The 19885-nt window shown below is 34.2% G+C and overlaps 3 protein-coding genes across 3 annotated transcripts; all 3 read right to left on the bottom strand.

Moving 5' to 3' along the window:
* Positions 1-9204: 9204 nt before the first annotated feature.
* On the bottom strand, positions 9205-11171 carry LOC146938598 (F-box protein SKIP23-like). The gene has a single exon (XM_085757855.1). It carries the CDS (start codon positions 10939-10941, stop codon positions 10264-10266), a length of 678 nt encoding a protein of 225 aa, XP_085613981.1. The 5' UTR covers positions 10942-11171; the 3' UTR covers positions 9205-10263.
* An 898-nt stretch (positions 11172-12069) lies between these two features.
* LOC146938597 (F-box protein SKIP23-like) lies at positions 12070-13738 on the bottom strand. Its single transcript, XM_085749659.1, has 2 exons — positions 13729-13738; positions 12070-13079 (listed from the first exon to the last, which is right to left on the bottom strand). Exons 1-2 carry the CDS (start codon positions 13736-13738, stop codon positions 12070-12072), a joined length of 1020 nt encoding a protein of 339 aa, XP_085605785.1.
* A 111-nt stretch (positions 13739-13849) lies between these two features.
* On the bottom strand, positions 13850-15061 carry LOC146938596 (F-box protein SKIP23-like). Its single transcript, XM_085757854.1, has one exon. It carries the CDS (start codon positions 15055-15057, stop codon positions 13876-13878), a length of 1182 nt encoding a protein of 393 aa, XP_085613980.1. The 5' UTR covers positions 15058-15061; the 3' UTR covers positions 13850-13875.
* Positions 15062-19885: the final 4824 nt, after the last annotated feature.

The following is a 19885-nucleotide window of genomic DNA, read 5'->3' as shown; positions in this document are numbered from 1 at the left end:
GAACAACTGGATGTTCCCAACCTTTCATCACAGCCTTCCAAGTCTTGTTGTCAATAGACTTGAGATAGGCACTCATACGTGACTTCCAGTAGTCATAATTTGTTCCATCTAGTAACGGTGGTCTGTTAACAAAACCTCATTCTTTCTCCATATTGCCAGAATAGATCTCCTCTGGATCTCACCCAATAACAGGCAGGGTACCTGCTCTGATGCCAATTGTAATTCTGGCACGTTAGTCTTACGATGTTCTAAGAGATGTTTCAACACGCAACACAGATAACAGATGTTGTGTACGGTGTTTAGAACATTAAGCTAACAAACATAATAAGATAAAGATAACAGACAAGAAAGAAAAGAGGCACAGAGAAATTGTTAACCCAGTTCGGTGCAACGTCACCTACATCTGGGGGCTACCAAGCCAGGAAGGAAATCCACTAGTGCAGTCCGTATTCAAAAGCTCTCAGCAAACCACGTTTGCACTTATGACCTAGGACCTACCCCAACAAGACTTCAACCTAGGAACTCCTCGATCTGAGATCCCATCTCACTCCCTTACAACTGATCACAAACCCCTGTGATTCCCAAATTACAGACTCAAATCAAATGAGGTTACCCTCAAAAATAACAACATGCAACCTTGCTTAAAAGCTTAGATGCAGTTCACAATCTACCTAACTCCTTGCTTAAAAGCTACGGAGTAGTGCACAATATTACAACTCAAAGTACAGTCCTAAACATGCATCAAGATGATACACGAAAGGCTCACAAGATATATGACTCAAAATCTAAACAAAACTCTATTTTGTAAAACCAATGTCTTGAATAATTCTTCAGGTCTTGCAGCCTCCTTTATATATTGAAGCAAGGCGTGTCATCTCTTCAATCAAGCTTCAGATCGAATCGAAGCATGTAATAGTTCCTAGGAAATCTAACGAGCATATCTAAGACTTCCATGGTTGATTTTAGAAATTAAAAAAACGGCCAAAATGGTGGTAAAGTGAACTTCCTTGTTAATTTACGGATTTTACTCGATTTTGATCCTTTTTCTTTCACTAAAAAGGGCATAAAGTGGCCTAGCCTTATCTAATCGAACCATGTAATAGTTCATAGGAAATCTAACAAGCATTTCTACGACTTCAATGGTTTATATTAGAATTTTCAAAAACGGCCAAAACGGCGGTTAAATTAATTTCCTTGTTAATTTACGGATTTTACTCGTTTTTGACCCTTTTTCTTTCACTAAAAAAGGCATAAAGTCTTATCGAATCGAAGCATGTAATCGTTCCTAAGAAATCTAACGAGCATATATATGACTTCCATGGTTGATTTTAAAATTTTCAAAAACGGCCAAAATGGGGGTTAGGTTAATTTCCTTGTTATTTTAAGAATTTTACTCGTTTTTGACCCTTTTTCTTTCACAAAAAAGGGCATAAAGTGGCCTAGCCTTATCGAATCGAAGCATGTAATAGTTCCTAGGAAATCTAACGAGCATATCTACGACTTTCATGGTTGATTTTAGAAATTTCAAAAACGGCCAAAATGGTGGTAAAGTGAATTTCTTTGTTAATTTACGGATTTTACTCGATTTTGATCCTTTTTCTTTCACTAAGAAAGGCATAAAGTGGCCTAGCCTTATCGAATCGAAGCATGTAATAGTTCCTAAGAAATCTAACGAGCATATCTATGACTTTCATGGTTGATTTTAGAATTTTCAAAAACGGCCAAAATGGGGGTTAGGTTAATTTCCTTGTTATTTTACGGATTTTACTCGTTTTTGACCTTTTTTCATTCAATAAAAATGGCATAAAGTGGTCTAGCCTTATCGAATCGAAGCATCTAATAGTTCCTAGGAAATCTGACGAGCATATCTACGACTTTCATGGTTGATTTTAGAAATTTCAAAAACGGACAAAATGGTGGTAAAGTGAATTTCTTTTTTAATTTACGGATTTTACTCGATTTTGATCCTTTTTCTTTCACTAAAAAGGGCATAAAGTGGCATAGCCTTATCGAATCGAACTATGTAATAGTTCCTAGGAAATCTAACAAGCATATCTATAACTTCCATGGTTTATATTAGAATTTTCAAAAATGGCCAAAATGAGGGTTAAGTTAATTTCCTTGCTAATTTACGGATTTTACTCGTTTTTGACCCTTTTTCTTTCACTAAAAAAGGCATAAAGTGGCCTAGCCTTATCGAATCGAAGCATGTAATAGTTCCTAGGAAATCTAACAAGCATATCTACGACTTCCATGGTTTATATTAGAATTTTCAAAAACGTCCAAAATGGGGGTTAAGTTAATTTCCTTGTTAATTTACAGATTTTACTCGTTTTTGACCCTTTTTCTTTCACTAAAAAAGGCATAAAGTCTTATCGAATCGAAGCATGTAATAGTTCCTATGAAATCTAACGAGCGTATATATGACTTCCATGGTTGATTTTAAAATTTTCAAAAACGGCCAAAATGGGGGTTAGGTTAATTTCCTTGTTATTTTAAGAATTTTACTCGTTTTTGACCCTTTTTCTTTCACAAAAAAGGGCATAAAGTGGCCTAGCCTTATCGAATCGAAGCATGTAATAGTTCCTAGGAAATCTAACGAGCATATCTACGACTTTCATGGTTGATTTTAGAAATTTCAAAAACGGCCAAAATGGTGGTAAAGTGAATTTCTTTGTTAATTTACGGATTTTACTCGATTTTGATCCTTTTTCTTTCACTAAGAAAGGCATAAAGTGGCCTAGCCTTATGGAATCGAAGCATGTAATAGTTCCTAAGAAATCTAACGAGCATATCTACGACTTCCATGGTTGATTTTAGGAATTTAAAAAACGGCCAAAATGGTGGTAAAGTGAATTTCCTTGTTAATTTACGGATTTTACTCGATTTTGATCCTTTTTCTTTCACTAAAAAGGGCATAAAGTGGCCTAGCCTTATCTAATCGAACCATGTAATAGTTCATAGGAAATATAACAAGCATATTTACGACTTCAATGGTTTATATTATAATTTTCAAAAACGGCCAAAACGGGGGTTAAGTTAATTTTCTTGTTAATTTACGGATTTTACTCGTTTTTGACCCTTTTTCTTTCACTAAAAAAGGCATAAAGTCTTATCGAATCGAAGCATGTAACAGTTCCTATGAAATCTAACGAGCGTATATATGACTTCCATGGTTGATTTTAAAATTTTCAAAAACGGCCAAAATGGGGGTTAGGTTAATTTCCTTGTTATTTTAAGAATTTTACTCGTTTTTGACCCTTTTTCTTTCACAAAAAAGGGCATAAAGTGGCCTAGCCTTATCGAATCGAAGCATGTAATAGTTCCTAGGAAATCTAACGAGCATATCTACGAATTTCATGGTTGATTTTAGAAATTTCAAAAACGGCCAAAATGGTGGTAAAGTGAATTTCTTTGTTAATTTACGGATTTTACTCGATTTTGATCCTTTTTCTTTCACTAAAAAGGGCATAAAGTGACATAGCCTTATCGAATCGAACCCTGTAATAGTTCCTAGGAAATTTAACAAACATATCTATGACTTCCATGGTTTATATTAGAATTTTCAAAAATGGCCAAAATGGGGGTTAAGTTAATTTCCTTGTTAATTTACAGATTTTACTCGTTTTTGACCTTTTTTCTATCACTAAAAAAGGCATAAAGTGGCCTAGCCTTATCGAGTCGAAGCGTGTAATAGTTCCTATGAAATCTAACGAGCATATCTACGACTTCCATGGTTGATTTTAGAAATTTCAAGAACGGCCAAAATGGTGGTAAAGTTAATTTCCTTGTTAATTTACGGATTTTACTCGATTTTGATCCTTTTTCTTTCACTAAAAAGATTTTGATCCTTTTTCTATTAACAAGGGAATTCACTAGGCATGATTTAGACAAGAAAAAGAAACGGGGTTGTAAATAGCCATTACAAACAAGATATGCAGTATATCAAGACCAAGAACGACATAATGCGATGGAGTAGCTTTATTTAACTTTTTGAACCTATGCTTTTGAGTAATTTAATCTAGTTTGAACAAAGTTAGGGATTAATCAAGTTAAGTGTTTTATAGCATAATAAATTGTTACTCAAACACGTTGGAAACAAACAATTTATGCTATAAAACTTGTCTGTTTCCTTCTTCATTCGCATCACATCTTCCATCTTCTGTGTTACACTTCCCCATTCGCTCAAATGGTTTTCATTTTGTTAAGGCTATGGGTTGCAAACTTAGAAACACCAAATTGAACAAAAGAAATGAGGTAGCGCTGAAGCTCTGATTATGCAAACTCCAAGTTTTGAACTGATTTTTCAAAACCAGCTTCATAAACTGCTATTTTCCTAAATAGTTTAAAAATAAAAAAACTGGACCTAAGTCTTTGTTGCCATCTTTGTCAAGAACAACTGGATGTTCCCAACCTTTCATCACAGCCTTCCAAGTCTTGTTGTCAATAGACTTGAGATAGGCACTCATACGTGACTTCCAGTAGTCATAATTTGTTCCATCTAGTAACGGTGGTCTGTTAACAAAACCTCATTCTTTCTCCATATTGCCAGAATAGATCTCCTCTGGATCTCACCCAATAACAGGCAGGGTACCTGCTCTGATGCCAATTGTAATTCTGGCACGTTAGTCTTACGATGTTCTAAGAGATGTTTCAACACGCAACACAGATAACAGATGTTGTGTACGGTGTTTAGAACATTAAGCTAACAAACATAATAAGATAAAGATAACAGACAAGAAAGAAAAGAGGCACAGAGAAATTGTTAACCCAGTTTGGTGCAACGTCACCTACATCTGGGGGCTACCAAGCCAGGAAGGAAATCCACTAGTGCAGTCCGTATTCAAAAGCTCTCAGCAAACCACGTTTGCACTTATGACCTAGGACCTACCCCAACAAGACTTCAACCTAGGAACTCCTCGATCTGAGATCCCATCTCACTCCCTTACAACTGATCACAAACCCCTGTGATTCCCAAATTACAGACTCAAATCAAATGAGGTTACCCTCAAAAATAACAACATGCAACCTTGCTTAAAAGCTTAGATGCAGTTCACAATCTACCTAACTCCTTGCTTAAAAGCTACGGAGTAGTGCACAATATTACAACTCAAAGTACAGTCCTAAACATGCATCAAGATGATACACGAAAGGCTCACAAGATATATGACTCAAAATCTAAACAAAACTCTATTTTGTAAAACCAATGTCTTGAATAATTCTTCAGGTCTTGCAGCCTCCTTTATATATTGAAGCAAGGCGTGTCATCTCTTCAATCAAGCTTCAGATCGAATCGAAGCATGTAATAGTTCCTAGGAAATCTAACGAGCATATCTAAGACTTCCATGGTTGATTTTAGAAATTAAAAAAACGGCCAAAATGGTGGTAAAGTGAATTTCCTTGTTAATTTACGGATTTTACTCGATTTTGATCCTTTTTCTTTCACTAAAAAGGGCATAAAGTGGCCTAGCCTTATCTAATCGAACCATGTAATAGTTCATAGGAAATCTAACAAGCATATCTACGACTTCAATGGTTTATATTAGAATTTTCAAAAACGGCCAAAATGGATGTTAAGTTAATTTCCTTGTTAATTTACGGATTTTACTCGTTTTTGACCCTTTTTCTTTCACTATAAAAGGCATAAAGTCTTATCGAATCGAAGCATGTAATAGTTCCTAAGAAATCTAACGAGCATATATTTGACTTCCATGGTTGACTTTAAAATTTTCAAAAACGGCCAAAATGGGGGTTAGGTTAATTTCCTTGTTATTTTAAGAATTTTACTCGTTTTTGACCCTTTTTCTTTCACAAAAAAGGGCATAAAGTGGCCTAGCCTTATCGAATCGAAGCATGTAATAGTTCCTAGGAAATCTAACGAGCATATCTACGACTTTCATGGTTGATTATAGAAATTTCAAAAACGGCCAAAATGGTGGTAAAGTGAATTTCTTTGTTAATTTACGGATTTTACTCGATTTTGATCCTTTTTCTTTCACTAAAAAGGGCATAAAGTGGCATAGCCTTATCGAATCGAACCATGTAATAGTTCCTAGGAAATCTAACAAGCATATCTACGACTTCCATGGTTTATATTAGAATTTTCAAAAACGGCCAAAATGGGGGTTAAGTTAATTTCCTTGTTAATTTACGGATTTTACTCGTTTTTGACCCTTTTTCTTTCACTAAAAAAGACATAAAGTGGCCTAGCCTTATCAAATCGAATCATATAATAGTTCCTAGGAAATCTAACGAGCATATCTACGACTTTCATGGTTGATTTTAGAAATTTAAAAAATGGCCAAAATGGTGGTAAAGTGAATTTCCTTGTTAATTTACGGATTTTACTCGATTTTGATCCTTTTTCTTTCACTAAAAAGGGCATAAAGTGGCCTAGCCTTATCTAATCGAATCAAGTAATAGTTCATAGGAAATCTAACAAGCATATCTACGACTTCAATGGTTTATATTAGAATTTTCAAAAACGGCCAAAACGGGGGTTAAGTTAATTTCCTTGTTAATTTACGGATTTTACTCGTTTTTTACCCTTTTTCTTTCACTAAAAAAGGCATAAAGTCTTATCGAATCGAAGCATGTAATAGTTCCTAAGAAATCTAACGAGCATATATATGACTTCCATGGTTGATTTTAAAATTTTCAAAAACGGCCAAAATGGGGGTTAGGTTAATTTCCTTGTTATTTTAAGAATTTTACTCGTTTTTGACCCTTTTTCTTTCACAAAAAAGTGCATAAAGTGGCCTAGCCTTATCGAATCGAAGCATGTAATAGTTCCTAGGAAATCTAACGAGCATATCTACGACTTTCATGGTTGATTTTAGAAATTTCAAAAACGGCCAAAATGGTGGTAAAGTGAATTTCTTTGTTAATTTACGGATTTTACTCGATTTCGATCCTTTTTCTTTCACTAAAAAGGGCATAAAGTGGCATAGCCTTATCGAATCGAACCATGTAATAGTTCCTAGGAAATCTAACAAGCATATCTACGACTTCCATGGTTTATATTAGAATTTTCAAAAATGGCCAAAATGGGGGTTAAGTTAATTTCCTTGTTAATTTACAGATTTTACTCGTTTTTGACCTTTTTTCTTTCACTAAAAAAGGCATAAAGTGGCCTAGCCTTATTGAATCGAAGCATGTAATAGTTCCTATGAAATATAACGAGCATATCTACGACTTCCATGGTTGATTTTAGAAATTTCAAAAACGGCCAAAATGGTGGTAAAGTTAATTTTCTTGTTAATTTACGGATTTTACTCGATTTTGATCCTTTTTCTTTCACTAAAAAGATTTTGATCCTTTTTCTATTAACAAGGGAATTCACTAGGCATGATTTAGACAAGAAAAAGAAACGGGGTTGTAAATAGCCATTACAAACAAGATATGCAGTATATCAAGACCAAGAACGACATAATGCGATGGAGTAGCTTTATTTAACTTTTTGAACCTATGCTTTTGAGTAATTTAGTCTAGTTTGAACAAAGTTAGGGATTAATCAAGTCAAGTGTTTTATAGCATAATAAATTGTTACTCAAACACGTTGGAAACAAACAATTTATTCTAAAAAACTTGTCTGTTTCCTTCTTCATTCGCATCACATCTTCCATCTTCTGTGTTACACTTCCCCATTCGCTCTCTTGTCATTTTAGGAAGTGAGGCTCAAATGGTTTTCATTTTGTTAAGGCTATGGGTTGCAAACTTAGAAACACCAAATTGAACAAAAGAAATGAGGTAGCGCTGAAAAGCTCTGATTATGCAAACTCCAAGTTTTGAACTGATTTTTCAAAACCAGCTTCATAAACTGCTATTTTCCTAAATAGTTTAAAAATAAAAAAACTGGACCTAAACTACAAAAACCAATTCCGAGCTACAAAAACCCGCTTTGAAAACCAGTTTATATACTCCAACTTTGAAAACTTAAAATGTTATGATTAGGACATACTGACAAAGTTGAAACATTACAGCTGCTTCAGGTACGAATTGCAAGATAACTTCCTTTGTAGGATTTAGGTTCCAGTGATGGCACCAGATAAACTAACAAGAACGATAGACACACACAATATCCTTAGTTAATAATGTTCCAAGAAAACAATAAAAGAAGCATTTCTCAATGTCTATGGGCACAATCATCTTCAATATTGCCAAAAGTTGCACCAAAGGGCTCATTCACACAACCTACAATTAAAATAAATTCAAATGCAATATTAAAAAATTATTGTGATAAGCATAAAAGATAAACCCCCAATACCTAACCTAAACAGATCTGTTATGAACTAGAAGAAATTATTTTAATGAAAGGAATAAACATGGACTCTCAATATATATAACCTATGATGACGGGTAATGCAGAAACACGTACAAATCAGAGAGAAAGAAGAAACCTGGTGGCATAACAAAACAAGACATGTGAGGTAGATGAATGTGGGAATACTTGGGGTTGCACTAGATAGAAATATACTTGAGGTAACTGAAAATGAATACTTGGAGAACAGACTACAACATGTGGAGATTATAAAACTTCAACTTCGGATAGCAGAATCCTCCGCACTTCAGGAATATAATATTAGCTAGTATGTTAAAGCTTAAGTTGCACTTGTCAATCCCTTACTAATATGAAAAAGTTAAATGAAGGAGATTTTGAACAATGTTGAAGTGCAAATACAAAACTGTTACTTAGTTAAACTCAGAGTCAATCTATCAATGTAAGAACATTTCAATTTTTCTTTTTCTATATAAGTACTATTTACAAAGTTTATCTTATTTGTTTTTTTTAATGACAAATGTTAGTATGTTAATTTACAGAGTCTATCTAATCTAACAACACAAACCATGCCCACTAGTACACTATCACTATCACATTAGCAAAACTTTTACCTGCCTGAGACACAATTATACTACCTTGTGATGATAAGCATAAAAGCTAAACTCCAATATCTTGTGATAAGCATAAAATTTAAACGCCAATATCCCATCAGCAGAATTTTTGTGAACTCTAGAAATTATCAAATATTGAACTATAAGAAAGGAAGAAACATGGATTTCCTCTTAAACAATTCAGATTTAAGTGCATCAGCCCTCAAATTAAACATCTTATACATATCAATACGTTACTATTTTATATGTAACCTGAACGTTATCATATTATTACCTATACAATCATAGAAAACTGTGGCACTTGGCTGTGAATGTCAAGAAAATTAGGCCACTGACAACCAAATTTCAGCATGTTCAACTATGACAAAACAAAACCCTGGACATTTGCCTACATAGGCTACACTATAGGCACAAAAAATGCACTATTATCAGTGTCAGCTGATACCTAAATCAGGTTTAGAGCATAACAATCTCGGGCTCTGCTTGTTTCACCAAGCATCGAGAGGAATGGAAAGTGGCCCAGTTCTTAAGTTCAACCTTTACCTCATCCTTCAATATTTACCTCATCCTTCAACCTTAAACCTATTCAGGACGATTTCAGTAAGGTGCTCTTGATCCATGATATTCAATGTTCCATCCAATACCTCGAACTACTTTTTGTATTTAAGCACTCTTATTGACTCAAATTTAGAACAAATTTATACAGATTCTACATTATAGTGGGCTGAAAACACTTCAGAAGGGTGTTCTTTATGGTAACTTGACCAGGATTCAAAACATGTCTCCCACCATTGATATTAAGGACAACACATCCCCTTCAAGAGACAAAGAACCCACCCTTACCATGAGCTTAAACTTAGCAGTAAATATGCGGTAGCAGCGTGATCAATCCCAACAAAATGTATATAGCTGAGGCAAATCGGTCATTGTCTTTTGACCAATACCAAGCATCTTAACCTATTTACCTTACACTTAAGTACTTGCGAGATTATCGGGATTAGGTTACTGTGGATATCATCATTGTATAGGGTCAACTCTTCTAACTGATCCAACTTTAGTTGCAAAACCAGTTTAACAATAGCACCTAACTCTAATAAAGTGCCTTATACTCTAAGTAGGTTAAGCATTTAGTTCCTAATAAAAAAAACCCTCATAAGTTAAAGATAGTTACGAACAAATACAAGACAATTTCAATATATGCAAAAAGTAATCAATTAAAAAGACCAAGAGACATTGTAAGAACATTTCAAAAAGTTTCATGTTGAAAAACTAATCCAATCTAGCAACAGAAACAAATTCGAGTATTTCCAGCGCAGTTCAGAAGTTTCAAATTACAAACCTTTCGAATACTCATACTTTACTTTGTTGTTATCAATGCAACCCGACCCATTCTGGAGGTGGCCAGAACAACTTGGAATAACTAGGAAAATCAGACAAAGGCGAAATCTTATCTGTCTGCAAGCAATAAACAGAATTCGCAAGCCTGTTATTAGAATAAGGACAAGGATCATCCCTAAATATCACACAATTCCCATTTCCCACACCCAACTCCGAAGCAGAAGCAGAAGCAGAAAAAGCACCATCTTCCCCCCAAAACAAAACCCTATCCTCCAAATTTCTCACCTCAACCCACTTCTTCTCTTTCTCATCAAGCTTAAACACTTGAAATCTCACATCTCCAATCTCGTAAAAGGGAAAAACATTCAAAATAAAATTTCCAACACAATTCACATACTTATGAACTAGCAACAACTCTCCATTACTCTCCACTAATAATTTCTTATCTCCCCCAAACTCACCCACAGACTCTGCAACTGCAACCAAATCCAAACCTAAATCCAGTCCTACCGCAACAGTCCGACCGCTGTAATCAACCGCAATAGGCCTTCCTTTGAAAAGACAGACGTCGTTGTAAGGCGACGACAGCATCTCAGGCATTATTATCTTCCACTGCTCATTTCCGGATTCGAAAATGGCGAGTTTTTCGGAAACATTGATGGTGAGAAGAGCATGACTATGTAAAGTGTGGTAAACAAGAACCTTCTTCATGAAGTTGACAGAAAGGTAGTTGGAAGGGAAGTTACCAATGACGAACTCATCGCCGAGATGAATGATGTGATATTCTTTGAAATCAATGAGTTGAGGGAGATGAAGATAAAGTTGGTAATCAAGTGAGAGAGGGTACCAGAGACGAGTTTTGTCATGTGAGTGTGGTCCGATTTTGATTAACCAAGGGGGGTGTATGGTTTGGTTGGGAGGTGTGATTAGTAAGATAGATCGTTTGGTGAGAGGAAAGGTGTTATGGTTGGAAGTGTTGTTGGAAGGAAATGGGAATTTGGAAGGTAGATTTAGGTAAGAACATTTCAATTTTTCCAGTAAACCTATTCAGAACGATTCCAGTAAGGTGCTCTTGATCCATGATATTCAATGTTCCATCCAATACCTCGAACTACTTTTTGTATTTAAGCACTCTTATTGACTCAAATTTAGAACAAATTTATACAGATTCTACATTATAGTGGGCTGAAAACACTTCAGAAGGGTGTTCTTTATGGTAACTTGACCAGGATTCAAAACACATGTCTCCCACCATTGATATGAAGGACAACACATCCCCTTCAAGAGACAAAGAACCCACCCTTACCATGAGCTTAAACTTAGCAGTAAATATGTGGTAGCAGCGTGATCAATCCCAACAAAATGTATATAGCTGAGGCAAAACGGTCATTGTCTTTTAACCACTACCAAGCATCTTAACCTATTTGCCTCACACTTAAGCACATGCAAGATTATCGGGATTAGGTTACTATAGATGTAATCATTGTTTAGGGTCAACTCTTCTAACTGATCCAACTTTAGTTGCAAAATCATTCTAACAATAGCACTTAACTCTAATAAAATACCTTATACTCTAAGTAGGTTAAGCATTTAGTTCCTAATGAAGAAATTCTCATTCATAAGTTAAAATTGGTTACAAACATATTAGATAAAACAATTTCAATATAAACAAAAAATAATCAATTAAGAGACCAAGAGACATTGTAAGAACATTTCAAAAAGTTTCATGTTGAAAAACTAATCCAATCTAGCAACAGAAACAAATTCGAGTATTTCCAGCGCAGTTCAGAAGTTTCAAATTACAAACCTTTCGAATACTCATACTTTACTTTGTTGTTATCAATGCAACCCGACCCATTCTAGAGGTGGCCAGAATAACTTGGAATAACTAGGAAAATCAGACAAAGGCGAAATCTTATCTGTCTGCAAGCAATAAACAGAATTCGCAAGCTTGTTATTAGAATAAGGACAAGGATCATCCCTAAATATCACACAATTCCCATTTCCCACACCCAACTCCGAAGCAGAAGCAGAAGCAGAAAAAGCACCATCTTCCCCCCAAAACAAAACCCTATCCTCCAAATTTCTCACCTCAACCCACTTCTTCTCTTTCTCATCAAGCTTAAACACTTGAAATCTCACATCTCCAATCTCGTAAAAGGGAAAAACATTCAAAATAAAATTTCCAACACAATTCACATACTTATGAACTAGCAACAACTCTCCATTACTCTCCACTAATAATTTCTTATCTCCCCCAAACTCACCCACAGACTCTGCAAGTGCAACCAAATCCAAACCTAAATCCAGTCCTACCGCAACAGTCCGACCGCTGTAATCAACCGCAATAGGCCTTCCTTTGAAAAGACAGACGTCGTTGTAAGGCGACGACAGCATCTCAGGCATTATTATCTTCCACTGCTCATTTCCGGATTCGAAAATGGCGAGTTTTTCGGAAACATTGATGGTGAGAAGAGCATGACTATGTAAAGTGTGGTAAACAAGAACCTTCTTCATGAAGTTGACAGAAAGGTAGTTGGAAGGGAAGTTACCAATGACGAACTCATCGCCGAGATGAATGATGTGATATTCTTTGAAATCAATGAGTTGAGGGAGATGAAGATAGAGTTGGTAATCAAGTGAGAGAGGGTACCAGAGACGAGTTTTGTCACGTGAGTGTGGTCCGATTTTGATTAACCAAGGGGGGTGTATGGTTTGGTTGGGAGGTGTGATTAGTAAGATAGATCGTTTGGTGAGAGGGAAGGTGTTATGGTTGGAAGTGTTGTTGGAAGGAAATGGGAATTTGGAAGGTAGATTTAGGTAAGAACATTTCAATTTTTCCAGTAAACCTATTCAGAACGATTCCAGTAAGGTGCTCTTGATCCATGATATTCAATGTTCCATCCAATACCTCGAACTACTTTTTGTATTTAAGCACTCTTATTGACTCAAATTTAGAACAAATTTATACAGATTCTACATTATAGTGGGCTGAAAACACTTCAGAAGGGTGTTCTTTATGGTAACTTGACCAGGATTCAAAACACATGTCTCCCACCATTGATATGAAGGACAACACATCCCCTTCAAGAGACAAAGAACCCACCCTTACCATGAGCTTAAACTTAGCAGTAAATATGCGGTAGCAGCGTGATCAATCCCAACAAAATGTATATAGCTGAGGCATAACGGTCATTGTCTTTTGACCACTACCAAGCATCTTAACCTATTTGCCTCACACTTAAGCACATGCAAGATTATCGGGATTAGGTTACTATAGATGTAATCATTGTTTAGGGTCAACTCTTCTAACTGATCCAACTTTAGTTGCAAAATCATTCTAACAATAGCACCTAACTCTAATAAAATACCTTATACTCTAAGTAGGTTAAGCATTTAGTTCCTAATGAAGAAATTCTCATTCATAAGTTAAAATTGGTTACAAACATATTAGATAAAACAATTTCAATATAAACAAAAAATAATCAATTAAGAGACCAAGAGACATTGTAAGAACATTTCAAAAAGTTTCATGTTGAAAAACTAATCCAATCAAGCAACAGAAACAAATCTAAGTATCTCCAGCGCAGTTCAGAAGTTTCAAATTACAAACCTTTCGTATACTCATACTTTACTTGGTTGTTATCAATGCAACCCGACCCATTCCGGAGGTGGCCAGAACAACTTGGAATAACCCGGAAAATCAGACAAATGCGAAATCTTATCTGTCTGCAAGCAATAAACAGAATTCGCAAGCTTGTTATTAGAATAAGGACAAGGATCATCCCTAAATATCACACAATTCCCATTTCCCACACCCAACTCCGAAGCGGAAGCAGAAAAAGCACCATCTTCCCCCCAAAACAAAACCCTATCCTCCAAATTTTTCACCTCAACCCACTTCTTCTCTTTCTCATCAAGCTTAAACACTTGAAATTTCACATCTCCAATCTCATAAAAGGGAAAAACATTAAAAATAAAATTTCCAACACAACTCACATACTTATGAACTAGCAACAACTCTCCATTACTCTCCACTGATAATTTCTTATCTCCCCCAAACTCACCCACAGACTCTGCCACCAAACCCAAACTTAAATCCGGTCCAACAGAAACTGTCCGACCGGTACTATCAACCGCAATAGGCATTCCTTTGAAAAGACAGACGTCGCTGTAAGGCGACGACAGCTCCTCAGGCATTATCGTCGTCCAGTGCTCATCACCGGATCGAAAAATGGCGAGTTTTCCAAAAACATTAATAGTGAGAATTGCATGAGTTTGTAAAGTGCGGTAAACAAGCACCTTCTTCATGAAGTTGACAGAAAGGTAGTTGGAAGGGAAATTACCAATGACGAACTCATCGCCGAGATGAATGATGTGATATTCTTTGAAATCAATGAGTTGAGGGAGATGAAGATAGAGTTGGTAATCAAGTGAGAGAGGGTACCAGAGACGAGTTTTGTCACGTGAGTCTGGTCCTATTTTGATTAACCAAGGGGGGTGTTGGGCTTGGTTGTGTTGGTTTTTGGGAGGTGTGATTAGTAAGATAGATCGTTTAGTGAGAGGGAAGGTGTTATCGTTGGAAGTGTTGTTGGAAGGAAATGGGAATTTGGAAGGTAGATTTAGGAGAGGTTTTTTGGGAATGGAAGAGTGCCATGATGAACAAACGGAACGAAAACGGAGTTGGTACAAATCACTGTCGAGCTTTTCGGAAATGAGTTGCAAGATATCCTTTGGGAGTTTAGACCAGTCAGGTGCCATCAATGGAGTTGCTGAAGGGTGCTTCTGATTCATTTTCATCCTCTGGTTTTGGTGGTGTGACTCCATTAATAAAGCATGCAAAGAAGAGAGAGGGGTTCTGTCTTTAAATCAAACAATGACATGGAAGAGGAAAAAAATGGTGGAATTCCATTGGATGTAAGTGTAAATACACTTTACAGTTTACACTGTCTATATGCCACGTAACAGGTATGCATGCATGCTAGCTAGACTCTCAATGTCTCGACCAATCAAATACTCTCTCCTCCCACTCAAATTAAACACTGAGCAGAATCAAAACATGAAACATTTACGCCAACTACGTCAACCCAACCCAACAGGTCTCTATCTTTTTGACTTGCTAGACTCTCGGTTCAATTTAATTTACACAAAGTACAAACCAATCCATGGTTATTATTACGAGGGAAGTACACCTCATAAAAATTTACAATTTAATGATCCTTTTATGAAATAGAGTTATTTATTAATATTTATATTTTATAAAACATCATTTTATAAAAAAAAAAAAAAAACATCATTTCATTGTTTATAAGAATCATTTTAAATTTTTAACATGTTCTAATAAAAAATAATCAATATTCTTTGTTATATGTAGCAAAAATTCAAAAAAAAAATTAAATTTTATTTCGTCAACACTTTTGGTAAATAAGATCTAATTATTGTAATTGTTAATGATAGAAAACAATTCTTTTTCTTCAAAAAAAAATAACTCGTTTCAATATTAATTTAATGATTTGGTGTACTGATACACTAAAATTTTTGAGTGTACCATAGAATTTGAGTTATTAGTACCTTTTTTTTTCTTTTCTAATAAGTGTTTTAAAAATATCGCTTAAAAAATTGGTAGACAGAAATTTTGTTTTAAAAATATAAATCAGATAAATATAAAAGTCATTGCTACACAATTTTTAACGTAAGAAGTTACTCACTCCATCCCGTAATAAATGACTCACTTCCAACAGTCCCTCTCTTCTTACTTCCTTTTTTTTTTTTTACTGAAAAAGCTAACCAACAAAGTGCATGATAGTCATTTTAGTCCTTAAATATATAACAAATAATCACAATAGCGCTTCAATGTATCGGAATTTCAAAATAGTTTTTGATTCTCCACTTTGTTAATCAAAATAGTCATTGATACAAAAATAATATTTCAATATTCATAATAACTATTTTCATTTAAAGACTGAAATGAATAAGTAAATACTTAAAAGAATTGTTATGACAGTAAATAAGTATATATTGAAAGACTATTATGACAATATTAACGAAATATTTTACTCTCAACTATTTTGATTAATGAAGTGCACAATCAATAACTACTTTGAAATTTCGACACATTAATGAATTATTGTGACTATTCATTACACATTCAAAGACTAAAATGACAAGTTGGTTGAGACAATACATAATATAGACAATGTCTGAAGTTAAAACCCCGACCTCCATCAAAAAATTAACACGAAGAACCAAATCTAAAATCTTAAGAAGCACTCTCAAACCAATGCCAATATGGCAACTCAACGAGTCTCTCTCCTTTTAGACTTACTAGACTCTTGCCATTCAATTTAATTTATCTAAGATATACTCCATTTGTCCTTAATTATAAGATTATTTACAAAAATGTGTGTGTCCCTTAATATAAAGATCATCTACAAATTTCTATATTTATTTATTACTCTTTCTCCAACAATACCTCTTATTAATACTATCATTAATCTTGGAATATGAAAAATTAACATTAAATATATCTATACATAAATGATAATTTGGTAATATACACTTATATTTGTGACAATTTTATTACCATAAATTCCTACTAACTTTTCTTAATACCCGTGTTTTTTTTAAACTATTCCTATAAAAAAGAGACCGACGGAATATACAAAGTACAAACCATTTTATCCATTATTATTAGTAAGAGTGTTGCTAACAAATGCTCTGGGAGGTTTGTTTAAGGAATCCATAAAATAAATTTTGTCCTGAAAATACATGTTAAACAAATATAAAAATCATTGATACACAATTTTTAATGTAAAAGTTAATATTTTTTTATGTTTAAATGATAGCCTAAAAACATTTGATACCAGTTTTTGTTTAAGGAACCCAAAAAAAAAATTGTGTCTTAAAATACTAGTCAAAAAAAATATAAAAGTTATTGCTACACAAGTTCCAAGATAAAAGTTTTTTTTTTTTTGGAAAAGCTAACTTGTGCCCTTGGGGCATAAGTTAAAAGGCTAAAGTCAAAAAAAATATAAAAGTTATTGCTACACAAGTTCCAAGATAAAAGTTATTTTTTTTTTTTTTGGAAAAGCTAACTTGTGCCCTTGGGGCATAAGTTAAAAGGCTAAATGTTGTCAAAAAAAATTAAAAATTGTGCATTCAATGCATTAAAAGTTTCAAAAGTTGTATTTTCAATATAAAAGTTATATTTCCATTTTAAGTTCCTTAACTTGTGCCCTAAGGCACAAGTTAACATGACCCTTTTTTTTTTAAGAATATTACTTTTGATGCTTAAACAATGTCTTAAAGAAATTTGTTAGTATTTTCCTAGTAGGGTATTGCTAACAAGTGGCTTGAATCGAAAAATTATATATAATTTTATTAGCCAGAATTATTGTATATATCATTTATCTTATTTATTTGTAACATTTAATTCTTTTATCTTTTTTTCCTTCCGTTCACATTCTTTATCTTTTAAAATGTATACATGTTAATTTTTTATTTATTAAAAAACACTGGCTTGCCACATGTGATTATTAATAATAATTTTATTTTTAGAGAATATTTTCATCTTCATATGTTTATCATCGTCTACAAACTCATGGGTTCATCATTCTCACCATCGTCAAATTCATACTCGCACCATTTTCATCATCCTATGCCATGCATACAAAAAAAAAAATGTTCATCCCAATTCACATTCAAATTGCTGAAATATCCTCACTTCCATCATCTTCTAAACTCAACACTAAAAATCCTCAAATCTAAAAAACCTTAAATATATCAAATACCTTAAATATATTAAATCCAGAAAATCACTAAATTCAATTGAAAGAGAAGGGGATTGTATTCATGTGTTTTCTCTACTTCCTGTTATATCAAAAATAAAAAAACCTTTAATTAACTAAACATGAAATCCAGAATAACCCCCAGATTAATTCCTTCTTTGATATTAGATTAGATTCGACTTAGCATTTCTACATTTTTTGTATAAATGTTTTTCTCCATTTTTGTATAATGTTGGTGTATTCTGTGTAGTTTTGTGTTGCTTTCTCAACACGAAAATCACTTTTCGACTCCATTTTTCGATCTCAAACATGCTAAACTCGACCCAAATCATCCAATTAATCATGTCTAATTAATTACACATCAAACTCACCTTAATCAACTTAATTCCACTCATTTTAATCATCAATTAACATAGTTTTCATATAATATAATTATCACTTTCAAAAACCAATTTTTCACATAATCACTCACACCCAAACATAGCAAACAACAGCATAATTCCACCACATAAACATACCCAATGACATAGCAAAGGGGTAGAAAATAGATTGAACAACATTCATCAACAACTTTATGATTCTCACTCAATTAAGCAAAAATAGCAATTATAAGGCGTTTTGATATAATTCAAGAACAAATCATGCAGATCGGCAAAACAAAACATCTTGAAGACTTGTGAAGATTTTGGGAAGATCATGAATGAGAATTCAAGAGGTCTCAAAAGAAATTATAAAGGGAGAAATTTTGTTCCCAAGTCCCAAGACAACTTATATGATTATAAGTAATAATACGCCTCGAGCATGACCCATGCGCCGCATACACCATGTGCCCTGGGCATTAGCCATCCGCCCAAGGCATGGAAAAATTCAATCATGCGCCTAGAGATGCACCCCAAGCTTGCTGATTGCAGGTCAAAATTGCTTTTTACTACTTTTAAGTGAAGAAAGCCTGATTTTTAAGTTTACACCTAAGTTGAAAGTCTGAAAGGAGAGAGTGATGAAAATTGCTTTTCTCACATTCAATTTTACTTAAAAACACATGAAAAATACATTTTTGCACCCAACAGTAGTTAACTACCGTTACATCTTTCTGGCTGTAGTTAACTCCTGTTGAGTCAGTTGCAACAGCTGCACTTAAGTGCAGTTCCTGCAGAGCATCAATTGCGATTTTACGCATTTCGGTCGAAAAATTTAAAAAAGTCGAGGGTTATTCAGAATTTTACGGAACTTTATAGATCCTCGATATGTATTTTTATAGAGGTATCTGCAAAAAAAACCACCTTAAAATTCGATTTATAGGTCGATATTTTGGTTTCTTGAGTTTTTGGCGCATTAAAAATTCAAATTTAATCCGTCTGTTGTGGGAAAATTCTAATTTTTTATGGAAGATGTTTATTTTATGTCCTAAACATGTCATAAACACATGGGGAAATGAATATTTGAATTCCTTGATGTTATGTGTGCAACCCAGATTAAAGATTAGATCAAGGGCAGATAATACATCCGCGCCAAAGGTCAAAGATCCAACGGTTATCATAGTTTGGCGCCTAAAACTTTGGGTTTAGGGTTTGGAGCGGTCAATGCAATGTTAATTAAGTTTATAAATAAGTATGATTTTGCATTTTGTAACGGTGTGAAAATGTTTGGTGAAAGACAATGTGATTATGTCACTTTCCTATCTCTGATTTTTCATTTTCAAATGGATGTAGATGTTTTCAGCAAGCATCTTCTGGATTCACTAATTACAGATGTGTTGAAGAGGATGAAGAAATATAACAAGGACAATATTGTATGCGATAATGTCTAGATGTTCTCAATATTATTTTCAATAAATCTCGACAATTGATTCAATCAAACGGTATTTTCTC

The sequence above is a fragment of the Medicago sativa genome, chromosome 3 (genome assembly GCF_051527215.1).
Source record: "Medicago sativa cultivar Bolivia chromosome 3, Bolivia_mono, whole genome shotgun sequence".
NCBI lineage: Eukaryota > Viridiplantae > Streptophyta > Magnoliopsida > Fabales > Fabaceae > Medicago > Medicago sativa.
The sequence above is the reverse complement of the archived record's forward strand: the minus strand, read 5'-3'. Positions and strand labels throughout refer to the sequence as shown.